Raw genomic sequence first — 13230 nt, forward strand, 5'->3', positions numbered from 1 at the left:
AGGCCTCCGGTAATCTCACTCACATGCCTCAAGTCATAATTTCGTAACTAGTCGTAATTTCGTAAGCCAGTAAACAAAAAAAGACAAGGTTACAATCCAAACAATTTATTTTTGTACAAAATAACATAAGATTATTTTAATAAATACATCACTTAATTGATCATTTAACCTTTTTTTACAAAAATAATATTTTTAATGATTCACATACATACAACTAACTACTAGTAGGTAGTACTTACAACATGGAATGACATAGCACAAACATTATAGGGTACCTAGACACGCTAGGGCGGGGCCAGAATGAGGATTCTTGTGACCACCAGATAGCGACAATGCAGCATACTGTTTAGTCCAAGCACTGTAGCTGTCAAAAATTTACTTGTCCAATGATTGATCATTGAACACTAGCAAATTCTCTATTACACAAACAGTATCCTTAGTATAAGTTTGCTTTACGTTTAAAGTTATCGAGATCGCGTTCGGCGCACTGATTGATTGATTCATTTATTCGAGCCGGATTGGCCGGCTCGAATAAATGAATCAATCGAGGGCTCAGTACGAGTTTGCTTTATGTTTAACGAGATCGAAACGAAAGCGCGTTCGACACTGTGATTGGTTGATTCATTCGCACCGGCCAATCAGAGTGCCGAACGCGCTCTCGTTTCGTTTTCATTCAACGTAAAGCAAACTCGTACTAAGGGTACAGAGAGCGGAACGCGCTCTCGTTTTGATTACTATAAACGTAAAGCTCTACTAAGGCTACAGGACCGTGCGCCACATTACCGCAATCTGGTAAGCACAAAATATTCAAGTCTTCATTTCTGACACGACAGAAATCGATCGTTAAATAAGAAATATCTCGATTTTCAACCCTAAACCAACAGTATATGGTCGAAAATTAATTAAATTCACGATTTCATTCTTAAAGACATTTTCAACTTATTGCTATCTCTGTTAGAATCGAATATTTATTGAAGTTCCAGATGACTTGATGGTCTGGCATCTGTACATACAATTCAATAAAGCAAATACCTAAAAATACTGCTAAAACATACAACATCAATTTGAAGACTCGTGAACTGCAATAAACTACTTTATTGCTTTAACTTAGGGCTCATAATACAAGTTTACTGTATAAAAATATCGCTTTGCACTTTGCAAAAGAGACTTTGTTTTACAATAAGAGGGTTGGTTTTGCAGTGTACATTATCAAGTGTATGTAAAGAACTAATTGACATACAATTTCATTTTGTTGTTTCATAAAATTCAATTAACTTCAAGCCATAATATTCAGAAGGAGCAGACAGAGGTGCACATAATGAAATGTAACATCCTGTTTTATCCCTATAAGAAAGTAAGGAAAGTTATAGGAAATGCTAATAGTGCCCGTTCTTTGCCAGAACATAGCATTTGAGCACACTGACCACCTGATGGTAAGCAATCGGTGCCTCCCATAGACACCCGCAACACCAGAGGAGTTACAAGTGCACAAGCGTTGTTTCACGGCAGTTTTCTGTGAGGCCGTGGTATCACTCCAGTCGAGCCGGCCCATTCGTACCGAAGCATGGCTCTCCCAAACTTGGTAAATATCACAATCACAAAATAAATTAAAAAACATAGTACCTAAATATCTCGTTTTAAGTAGTTATCAACTAAGAAGTTAGATAGGAAATTATTTTAAAATGAATCTATTTATAGACGCGACAATCATTGTAATCCAAATAAAAACTTGACAAATAGTTACATTATTAATTTCCTACTTAAATAAAGAATAAAAAAACATGAATTATTATGAAAATTCGGGTTAATCATTGGATGACCACTAAATGCAAAATGTCAGTCAATTAAATTAATTGAAATATGCGGCTTCTTCACGTAACTAACTAACGAAGGAAAGCTGTACTAGTTTCAAACTCAAATTCAATTTGCAAGAAATACATATTTTACAAGTAACTAACACGGAGGCTTATATTTATGAGTGCGTGTGCGGGGCGGTACGACGTCTCGTCTATAGTCGACTATAAACCTTCAATAGTAAAGCTGATGAACACGCATTATTGCTGGAAATTACACTTTAAAACACATGAAATCTTTCCAACTTGAATTAAACTTAAAGGCAAGTATACTAGTTATTCCATCAATCAAAACTGACCTCTAATGCCTGAGAATAAAACACACAGTAGCTGTAGAAAGTCAATGTACTTAATTAGCTACACATAAAAATATTGAATATAAGTATGATTTGACAACAACTTGAGATATACACTTTAGGTTTCTGTACACAACTTACCGTGATGTAACTTGTATATTTTCGCTAGTTTAAACACAATACTGGGGTCGTTGACACTCACAATTAAGTATTAACATTCACTAAGGAACACACTGTTCATAATTTCACTTCACATCACATCACAAGGCCCATTTTGTCCTTCATATAGTCCGTGCATAGATCCTCCGTGGATAATGTTGGCCTCATTCGAGTCCAAACAGCCAGTTGATGCCTTGTGCCAGGAAGAGAATGAGTGGCTGCCAGGCCACTAGCCAGCGGATCCAGTCCAATAGCTGGCCGTACAGAATGTGAGGGCGATCCCACCTGATGACATGTTAAGGAAGGTACTGTGTAATGTTTCAATACTAGGTAAGATCTTGCTCATTTCTGTTAATTTTTTCTTACATAAGAACCTTCTCATATCTAACAATAATATACACAACAAAGAAAGAATTATCAAAGTCGGTTCAGCTGTTCCAGATATTTGATCTTAGCAACACATTTAGCTATTCATTTTTATATTACAGAATATGATCTAGTAATACTGCTTTAAAATAAATTTGTTTGACCTATAGCTATAGTACCTACTTCAATCCAATATAATTTGACCTCCAACGCGCAAGAACCACGATGAAAGAAAAGCTTAAGTTACACCAGTTATTTGACGTAGTATGGTAGAGTTTGTAAAAGGATACGGGTTGGTGAACATTCTCTTGAGGTCCACCTTCTCCTTGCAGTAGGGACAGGTCTGCTTCTTGCCGACGATGCACCACCCTCGGATGCAGAACTCGTGGAACACGTGGCCACAGGTCAGCTTGTATGTGTTCTCTGCAACAAATGAACAAAGATGTATAGAAATCATACTACATAGTTGGATTTTCTATTTTATTCCTTTGTAATTAGGTTGCTTTTAAGGTGGCTGTTGGTTTTAAGATATTGGTTTTTTTATGGTATAGGTATAGGGCGGCAATCGAGCAGACGGATCAACTGGAAAGCAATCGGCGCCGTCCATGGACATCTACAACACCAGAGGAGTTAACAACGCAAGTATAGCTTTGTTTGCAGTAGAAGTCTTATAGGTAAGTTTACTCCGGTTATAATTCCTGAACTGCCTCGTTGGCCGAGTGGTTGCAAGTGCGACTGGTGGGCAAGGGGTCTCGGGTTCGATTCCCAGATCGGGCGAAGTATTGCTGGGCTTTTTTCGGTTTTTCGAAAATTTCTTAGTAGCACGGAGTCTGGAAATGTGCCCGGTATATGGCAATAGGCTCACCACCTATTACATGGGACTTACAACATAAATTGTGACAGTGGATGTACATTGTAGTGGCATTACATTACGTGCCAAAATATGCATCTCTGCCTACCTCTTTGGGGATTAAAGGCGTAAGGATATAAAAAATCCTGAACTATTAGATATAGCCTACATACCTAGGACCCCCTCCTCATTAACGTTGACCAGCAACTGGTTCCCGCAGACCGCGCACACGTTGCTGTCCAACTGCCGCGTCGGCATGCCTTCCTGCGTGTAGTACTGGGACAAACAAACACAAATTATTGTTACATTTAAGAATACACCGACAGTTAATTTACATAACTTGTGTAAACTTTTAGCTATGTGGCGACATATGTAATTCACATCACACATCAATCATTATCATCACAATAAGCAGCCACTGCTGACCAAAGGCCTCTTCACACATGGAGGTTTTTGGACGTTTGCTCAATGCGGGTTGGCGATTTCAAACTTAAAATTAAAACTGATAAGCTCAAGAGAGATAGACCACATAGAGCTAGATGTATAAATAATCTTAGAAAGTAAATATAACTCGGAATACTTTTGAACCCGTACCCTCATGCATGAGAAGCGGGCGTCTTAAATCACCGGACCACCACGACACACATGTAATTGTGTAGTGTGTAATAAAAAAAAAACAATACTACTCACTCCAATAGAAGCTGCCATTTTGTCAGTACAGTACTCTGCAACGTCCCGGCCGAGGACTCCGAAGTAGAGGCCGTAGAACAGCAGCATGAGAGCCACGTCCATCCACTGCTGCGGCTTCTGGCCGAACAGCAGGTTCACGCCCAGGAACGTCAGCATCATCAGGATGTAGCCCACCACGCCGAGGAAGCAGCTCACTTTGTATATTAAGTAGAACCATTTGTACACCAACCTGGAACATAAGGATATTAAATAGATTAGGTATATTGGTACTTTATAGTTTATATATTCTTCCTAACCCCCCAAAGGGCCAGCAACGCACTCGTAACGCCTCTGGTGTTTCAAGTGTTTATCCGTGGCGGCGATTGCTTACCATCGTTTACTAATGTTCAATAAAAAAAAATACATATTCAGTTTAGTGCCAAACGAACAAACTGATAATCTGATGTTAAGCAAGCGGCACCGCCAATAGCCTCCCACACACCACAAAAGTTATAATATAAGTATTGCCGGGACCCAAATCCCCTATCCTCGATTGGGGGGATTGGGGGAAGGAGTATGCTTCCGTGACGGCGAAACAACGCAAGCATTATCTAGCGCCGGTTTCTTGTGAGGCTAATTGCTCCGGTCGAGCCGGACCATTCGTGCCGAAGCATCCAAAATATGGCTTATCTATTGTAGTATTTATTTAAAATCTTTTTAACTAACCTTGGCGTGGTGACAGACATGGGTCTAGTAGTGGACTTCCTTATGACTACTGCGGTGAGCATGGTGAATATGCTCCATATCGTGATGAACCTCCACCACTGGTTCTTAACGCTCATCAGGACCGGTATAGACCACATCGCCACCATCGTGAAAAACTGAAAGCAATTAAAAAAAAAACATAATTAGTTACAGTTCGGACGAACCATGGTCAGAATTTTCTATTTGGGAGAAAGTTAGCTTAAGAATAAAAAAGGTTTCAAACCAGTACTTAGCTTCTATTTGTATTTTTTTTTTAAGTTTATTTACATTTGTTCTCCACGGACTCTTGGTCTGTGCCCTTGTCATACAATTTGTTTTTTTTTCTTTTATTTGTATTTGTAACATTGTCTAAAGTGCTTTTGTGTAATCTAGTTGAAATAACTGCTTTGATTTTGACTTTGCACAATATGTCTAAAAAATCGACTCAATTGGCGCGATGGTTGGGCAACTGTACAGAGTGTAGCCGTTTCGAATCCCGCACGAAGTAACTCTTTGTGTGATCCACAAATTCTTGTTTCGGGTCTGAGCGTCATGTGCATGTGAACTTGTAATATTTGTAACCACACCCACGACATAGTGTGGGGCAATGTTTTTTGATAATATAAAAAAGTGTCAGTTGGTCAAAATGTTTGTTTCCATTTTTCCTTTAGCGAGTACTTACAGCATACGACCTGTAATGCCTCTTCTTCCACTCCATGACGATGAGCTGCGCCACGACGAGCGTGACGATGAGGATCATCACCATGGTGGTGTGCATCGACTCGTGCCCCTTGTGCATCTCGTGCAGCTTCTGATGGTCATATCTGGAAACATTTACGTAGAGACATGAAATAAACTTTTTAAAAGACAAAAAGTATTTTAGGATATTATTGATATAAAATAACAAGACTGGTGTGTTGGTTATGTGTGCGGTGCGACTACGGAACAAGAGCTTTCGGGTTCGATTCCCAGGTCGAGCAAAGTCTGTAATCATGCCTGCTCTGGCAATCACACCCTGTTACATAACACTTACAAACTACTAAAATATACATTTTACTTGTGGTATTATGTGATATCAAGTGCACCTCTGCCCTACCCCTTAGGAGATAATAAAAAAGACAAATCCTTGTGTGGTCCACTAAATATTGTTCTAGGTCTAGGAGCCGAGGAAGAATTAACGGGTAACTCGAAGAGCAAGAGTAGGAACAGGGTGGGCCGTGGTGTAAGTCAGTAAGTCTGACACTCCCTCTCGCGAAGCCCAAGGCGGGAGCAGTAATTGGATAATGTCACCTCACAAAAAAATGGGGATTAGGGGGCTACAAGAAGTTTATGTACATCTGAGTAGTTTATCTCAACTTGGGAAATTCTGTAATCATCTTTATTCACAAGGTCAAGATACAATTTCAAATTTCACTACCAGTTTTTATTTAGGCTTTGACTTTAATCATTTATACCTATGTATAATGATAGTAGTAAGAACAGGAAGGAGGTCGAAAACTCGTAAAATGTAATTAATTGTAAGTAATTTCAAATATCAGATGAAAATAAAATAAAAATAAATTATACTATCAGACAGCAAAACTAGATGTTTATTCAAGTAAATGAATTTCTTCGAAACACTTCCTTATCTTTGTATAAACAGGTGAAGAAAATGTATTAACAAAGCGTGAAGCCAAGACCTGTAGATTATACTACCTACTTGCTATAATTTTTTAAACTGCATAATAATATTGATATGTAGTAGAATCCAATTGCTTTACTAGACTCCGCCTAATATGATGTAATTTCACAATTATGTTTCATTTTCATAACAAATGATTTGTAAAAAATTACAGACATAATAACAGATTGGTCGTTTACAGTGATATGTTGCTTATTATGACTCATTTTAGATAAATTATATCCGGTATTAATAAACGATGTCATATTCTTTACATAAAAAAAAATATATTTATACAATGATTTATTTATTTATAATATAATATATAATAATATATAATGATTTATTAGTGTATGATTACCTATCATAATTGTCACATAACACAGTTATTTTGAACAACCTTTTTTTACGAAACCTCTTAATATGACGTGTTTGCCGATTTCCTTTGATGTCATTAGAAGCAGATTCCACTATACATTACTTATTCAATTAATTTTTCTTGCTATCAATAAGGTGAGATCAAGATTACAAGGTTAACATTTTAAATAAATTATTATCAAGGGTAAATAAATCTATAAATCTAATCTAAGATTATTATTTTATTATACTTATTGTTCGGAGTAGTAACGGAATCATAGCGCGAACAAAATATGTATTAAAATTATTATTATTACTCGAGTTGTCATAGCGCTCGATAGATGGGGTTAAAATCGAAATAGATCGCGCTATGGGTTTCGTTACATCAATTTGGTTAGGTTCGGCGTCGATTTGACGTCGGGCCAGTACAATACTACCCACCTATTTTACACTAACCCACATAACATATTATAAGATTTACATACTACTACGGGGTGACTTTGAATTCGACGTATTCCTCTCGGGAGATGATAATACAACTAATTTCCTACAAAATTAGCCCTGAGGGTCACTCTTAGACTAAATATGCGTCTTATTTCGTCACTATCTTCAAATATGTTTCGGAGAAGAATTTCGATGCAGGGCCAATTCCCTCTGCATAAACAAGGGACTTCATGTAAAAATCAACCAGCGTTAGATTCCCTTGTTTATGCAGACGGAATTGACCGTGTATCGAAATTCTTCTCCGAACTAACCGTACAAACTATTAGAAAAACATATTTGAACATAGACGAATACATGCCCGAATGATGCTTCCTTATCTCTATGACGGACACTCTTAGACTAAATATGCGTCTTATTTCGAAATAAGACGCATATTCAGTCCAATAGTGACCCTCATAGAGATGAGGAGGCGTGTTCGGGCATGTATTCGTCATAAGGGAGGTCACTTTGAACAAAATTTTACAAATAAATATGTTTTTGAAATTGCCCTTTTCTCTATACACTCTACTTATCATCAATTAATTCATTTGTTTTTGAGAATTTTGTAAATAATTTTACGTTTCTGGGTAGCTAATAAACCAAGAAAGTTTTTCTAATAGTTTGTACGCTTAGGGCCATATATATTTTTTTAAATATATCCAGTTTTCTATCGACCAAATTGGTGACACAAAACAAAATTTGATAAGAAATTACTTGCTATTTTAAAACGAATGATATTTCTGACATTTTTAGTATTTATAAATGATAACTGATGTTTTGGCAACTGATTAAAACTAAAACTACTAAAATCCAAGCAGTATTTTTATTTTATTTATTGATCTTTTTATAATCAATTCGGGATTTTTTTACCAAAACCAAAAATGTTGAATATCTCAGAAACTAGCCACTTTCCGCCCAAGGACCTCAGGGCTAATTTTGTAGGAAATTAGTTGTATTATCACCTCCCGAGAGGAATACGTCGAATTCAAAGTCACCCTGTATATATACTCACTACATATCAAATATACATACTACTATATGTATATACATGCTCACTACATAATATACTACAATATATACACATAAGAAATTAACAATACTATTAAGTTTGTATCAAGTCTTAGCTTAAGTAAATGTAATCTAGGATAAGTTAGCCCTAGCTTGCAACGCCTGAAAAAGGCAGTTAAGATGTACGTAACATTTAAATTAAGACCTGTAATACCTACCTTAACGTGCAAATAAATATTTTGAGTTTGAGTTTTACAAGCAACGCCCCTAGCGGGAAGAAGTGATAATAATAATAAATTGAAGTGCAGTTAACAGTGGTGTTAGTGTTTGTGAGTTCTGTTCACCATGAACAAGACTAACACCACTGTTACTGCACTTCACTTTATTATTATTATCACTTATTCCCACTAGGGGCGTTGCTTGTATTCGCCGAATGTCAAATCGACGTCGAACCTAATCAAATTGAGGTAACGAAACCATAGCGCGATCTATCTCGATCCCAACTCCATCTATCGAGCCCCCTGACAACTTTAAATAATAATATTATTTTTATTATATATTTTGATCACGCTAATGATCACGCTATGATTCCGTTACTGCTCCGAACACATAACATAGTTATTTTGAACAACATTTTTTTTACGAAACCTCTTAATATGACGTGTTTGCCGATTTCCTTTGATGTCATTAGAAGCAGATTCCACTATACATTACTTATTCAATTAATTTTTCTTGCTATCAATAAGGTGAGATCAAGATTACAAGGTTAACATTTTAAATAAATTATTATCAAGGGTAAATAAATCTATAAATCTAATCTTTTTTTTTTTTGAGGGGGGAAAATCATCCAATGACTTTTCTCGCCTTGGGCGAGGCGAGAGGTCAAACTCTTACTGACTAAAAACCACCCCGTTCCTTCTCCTGCTTTTCGAGCCGGAGCCCCGGTAAACCCGCTAGGTAGTCCGCAGCTCCGGATCAGGCATCAGCCCTGCTGGGCCCCATCTGTGGTGGTCTGATGGCTCTTTGAGGCGCGCGCCGAACGCGACGCGCCGCACGCACGGGTCTGGTTCTGTTCGGGCGGTGAGCTACCCTTGCTCGCCGTCCGCAAGCCCGCACTTACGGTGGCCGGAGATAGTCCCGCGATACACATAGCACATAGTCCAGCAGTGGACTTTGACAATTACTTATTTATTTATTTATTCCATTTCCATACAGATTACATTTTAATATACTAAGCCCCACAAAACCGTTGTGATGGTTTGACTGTGGGGTCGCTGAGTCTCTATGTTAATATGTTAAACATTTCTACAAATTAAAAGTGTCCAAGTAATATAATTTTAATTTACGTTTAAATCTATTTATTTTTGTTTCACTCCTTATGTGATGAGTTTTTCTGGCTGAGTATTCATATATCTGCACTCTGATTGGTTGGTTTATTCCAGCCGGTCAATGAAAGTACTGAATGTGGTCTCATTTAAATTACTTTAAATTTAAAGCAAACTCATACTAAGGATATAATATGTAGCAGTACCAGTAAACCTTTACAAGAAACAATAATTCTTGTAGTGACATACTGATTGCAATGTTTTAGTACAAGGTAAAGTAAACTTTTATTGAACCATTAATTACAGCACACAATTATGTCCATTATTACAAAGGCATAACACCCATTACTTAATTAATTACTCACTGTACATGTACATCAGGGAGTTACATGTGTCAGTGGTCCCTTATCAATTTATTGTAGTTAGTAATGACTTATTTACTTAGTGAGCATGATCATCAATGTGGCAGAGAAATAAATCAATATCTCACCTTAACTTCTCCTCCGAGGTTAGCTCCTCGTAAGTCTACACAGAATAAAACATAAAGATTAATACACATTTTATGATTACATATATAAAATTCTTTTATTAGATTCCAATTTAGTTTTACCTTATTAGGGTCGACGGGCCGGTGGAGATCCATGACTATTCTTCGAGAAAACACTGTCGAAATATTAGTAACCTCAGTAGTAAATAATCACATGTAAATTAATTTAATTATAATATTAAATTACTATGTATAGCTCGTGCAACGAAACCGATGCCGGACTCGATCAGCTTGCCAGACAGCAGGTACGGTGTTCCAATGTTGGTGTATAAGTTAGTTTATTTAATCATTATTTTATGCTATCCCTCTTTTACCTCAGTGAAAGTTATAGTTTTATCTTTTTTTTATAATCATGCTTTTTTATAACATAGCGTGATAAGACTGAACTGGACTAGGTAATAATTTAGGTCATGTGTCACTCTGACAGCTACGCAAATGTCATCAGTTATCACAGATCACAAATCGGACCGCTGAGTTCGAATTCGAATTGCCCAGTGACAGTGACAGTGTTATATTTGATTATAATCCATATATTTATTTAAAACACTCTAAAATTATATTTTTAAACATTACTTATAAAAATAAAAAACAAAATAACATTTAAAAATATAAAAATAGGAGCCAACCAGTAGCGGGAGCATGGTCCAAGCTACCGGTGGTTAGGGCTCCAAAGACAGAAACCTCCTCACAATACGTGCCGTTTCGAGGAGTACTGCCTTCTGCATCAGGCCCTTGATCCATCCGCCCAACCCCAGCCTTCTAAGGTGGTTGTCGAGGCTGTTGGGTATTATTGATTATAATCTTCTTTGTTTGATTGTAATACAACTTGGTCGTATTATAACTTACTTCACTTATGTAAATCAAAAGTTATTTTTGTATTTAAATTAAAAATAATATTTCAAATACGTAAAAGACTAGAATTCCCACTCACACCTACTATGAAAAACAATATTTTTGACGTTGACAGTGTCATCACTTGAAAAACGTAATGACGTTACTTTGTTATTATTTTCGTTAGGGGTTGAATTTCAGGCATGAATTTATTATTGAATTTAAATAATCCGAAGCGTTTCAATGGTGTTTTCTAAGGTTTGCACACAGTGCAATGCCGAATAAAGGTAATTATTACTTTCACTGCCATTTCAAATTTAAATTACGTAAAATAATTTCCTCAGAGCTATCTATAAATCTTTTGGAGTTGGCTGTAGTTACTGCTATGATTATTTTAAAATAATATTAATTTTTGTTGCTCCTACTTTACTAATATCAGATTATTAAACCACCCAGCATACCAAGATTAATTATACTTACAAACATGAAGCCGAACGCCATTACTCTTGATACTTTAGTAATAAGCGATTAAAAAATAAACTATGAAAAGATTGTTTTAGGTACGCCACTTCAATTTCGCAAGTATTATCAACCTAATTTATAACTCCTATTGGTATCAAAACGAATGATGTACATATTATTATGTGTTATTCTTAAAACTGTAAGGTTGTTTATTCATATAAATAAAGAAATAAATCTTAATATTTAACTTAGGTCAATTTACTTAGTATAGTATACTAGGTACCTTTTAGTGTCAGTTTTCAGTGTCTTATTGGTCAATTTATTCAGGTACTTTAGGTACATATGGTACATAGATAAAACATAAACACACAATTATCCATGAACCTGTCTATCTGTGAAGGTTTGTTTTCCAAAATGTATGTTTGTATGGAAAAGGACAAACAACTTCATCTTTCCTGTTTTAAATGCACATTATAGGCACAATGAATTAAGGACCATTTAATAATAATTAGGTATATAAGGTGTTCTAAAAGTATCTGCCACAAAGTTAATGGTAGGTAGTGTTGTGTTTGAAGATTACAATAGTGAATATAAGTTATTGATTATGAGTTATCTTTTCACACAAAAACAATCTATGTGTGCATTTGTTATGAAAGAGCTATCTCTGTCACTGTCTCTGTCACTTTCACTAAAAACAATTGCTATCAATATATTTTTTTTTAAATGATGCATCATGCAATTTGGGAAATCACTTTATGCAGAGTAGAGTCAATGTTTATTTAACTTCTTTATGTTTTCAAATTGAATTAACTGGTCCAGGGTACAAAATTTCTTCACTATTGTAATCTTCTAACACAACACTACCTCCCATTAAAGCCGTGACAGATACTTTTAGAACAACTTATATAATTTGTATATTAACCTGTCATATACTGGAAAACTGATCAGTGCAAGACAATGTGTTTTCTATTGTATCTCATATATCCGCAGACGAAAGGTTAATGAACATGTATTTGTTTGTTTATAAACATACCTACTACACAGGAGAATGTCCTAGTGTGTGGTAAAGTTGTTAAAAAAACGTCAAGAAAAATATATTAATTTCAGGTATAGAACTGAATCGCAGTAGTCATCAAATGGACAATAAGGTGGTAACTCCAGTGTCGCAACATGGGATTGCTGGCAAGGTGCTTCCTGGTGCTACGAAGGTGCCTGTTGTAAAGGTAAGTTATTTTTTCTGCTGCAAGTTTGGTGCGGTAGTTGGGCAACTGGCTGCCGTGCAACATGTAGCGGATTTGATTCCCACACGGAGTAAATCTTTGTGTGATCCACAAAATAAATTGTTGTTTCGGATCTGGGTGTATGTGAACTTATATGTTTGTAAACACATGACACAGGAGAAAATCCTAGTGTAGGGCAAATTTTTGATCACTTTGTCGGATTACATTTATCTTTGAACATTCCATATAACTACAGTATTCTACAGATGTACTATGAATTACCAAGATTAAGTTATTGTTGAAACTGTTATGTTGTTGTTGGTATAGCTATATTTACATCAATCATATTGTTATGTAGCTCATCACCAATTAAAGAGTTACGAAAATACAACTGGACAAT

General features: G+C 36.1%; 2 protein-coding genes across 3 annotated transcripts in view; one reads left to right on the top strand and one right to left on the bottom strand.

The window, feature by feature from the left end:
- Positions 1 to 89: 89 nt before the first annotated feature.
- Positions 90 to 10736, bottom strand: LOC118270883 (RING finger protein 121). 2 transcript variants are annotated; one of them, XM_050695896.1, is made up of 9 exons: positions 10505 to 10736; positions 10381 to 10433; positions 10261 to 10295; positions 5620 to 5761; positions 4920 to 5074; positions 4215 to 4443; positions 3698 to 3800; positions 2965 to 3097; positions 90 to 2593 (listed from the first exon to the last, which is right to left on the bottom strand). In XM_050695896.1, coding segments are annotated over exons 1-9 (972 nt in total). In that variant the 5' UTR covers positions 10506 to 10736; the 3' UTR covers positions 90 to 2472. The 2 variants fall into 2 exon arrangements, with proteins under 2 accessions (XP_050551853.1, XP_035442550.1); XM_035586657.2 differs by having other exon boundaries at positions 10381 to 10735.
- A 548-nt stretch (positions 10737 to 11284) lies between these two features.
- Positions 11285 to 13230, top strand: part of LOC118271500 (protein cramped) — a 52908-nt gene continuing 50962 nt past the window's right edge. The window contains exons 1-2 of the mRNA XM_050695889.1: positions 11285 to 11435; positions 12718 to 12833. Coding sequence (XP_050551846.1) covers positions 11423 to 11435; positions 12718 to 12833 — 129 coding nt within the window. The 5' untranslated portion in view covers positions 11285 to 11422. The remainder of the gene's footprint in view (positions 11436 to 12717; positions 12834 to 13230) is intronic.

This window comes from Spodoptera frugiperda, chromosome 9, assembly GCF_023101765.2.
Source record: "Spodoptera frugiperda isolate SF20-4 chromosome 9, AGI-APGP_CSIRO_Sfru_2.0, whole genome shotgun sequence".
Classification (NCBI taxonomy): Eukaryota; Metazoa; Arthropoda; class Insecta; order Lepidoptera; family Noctuidae; genus Spodoptera; species Spodoptera frugiperda.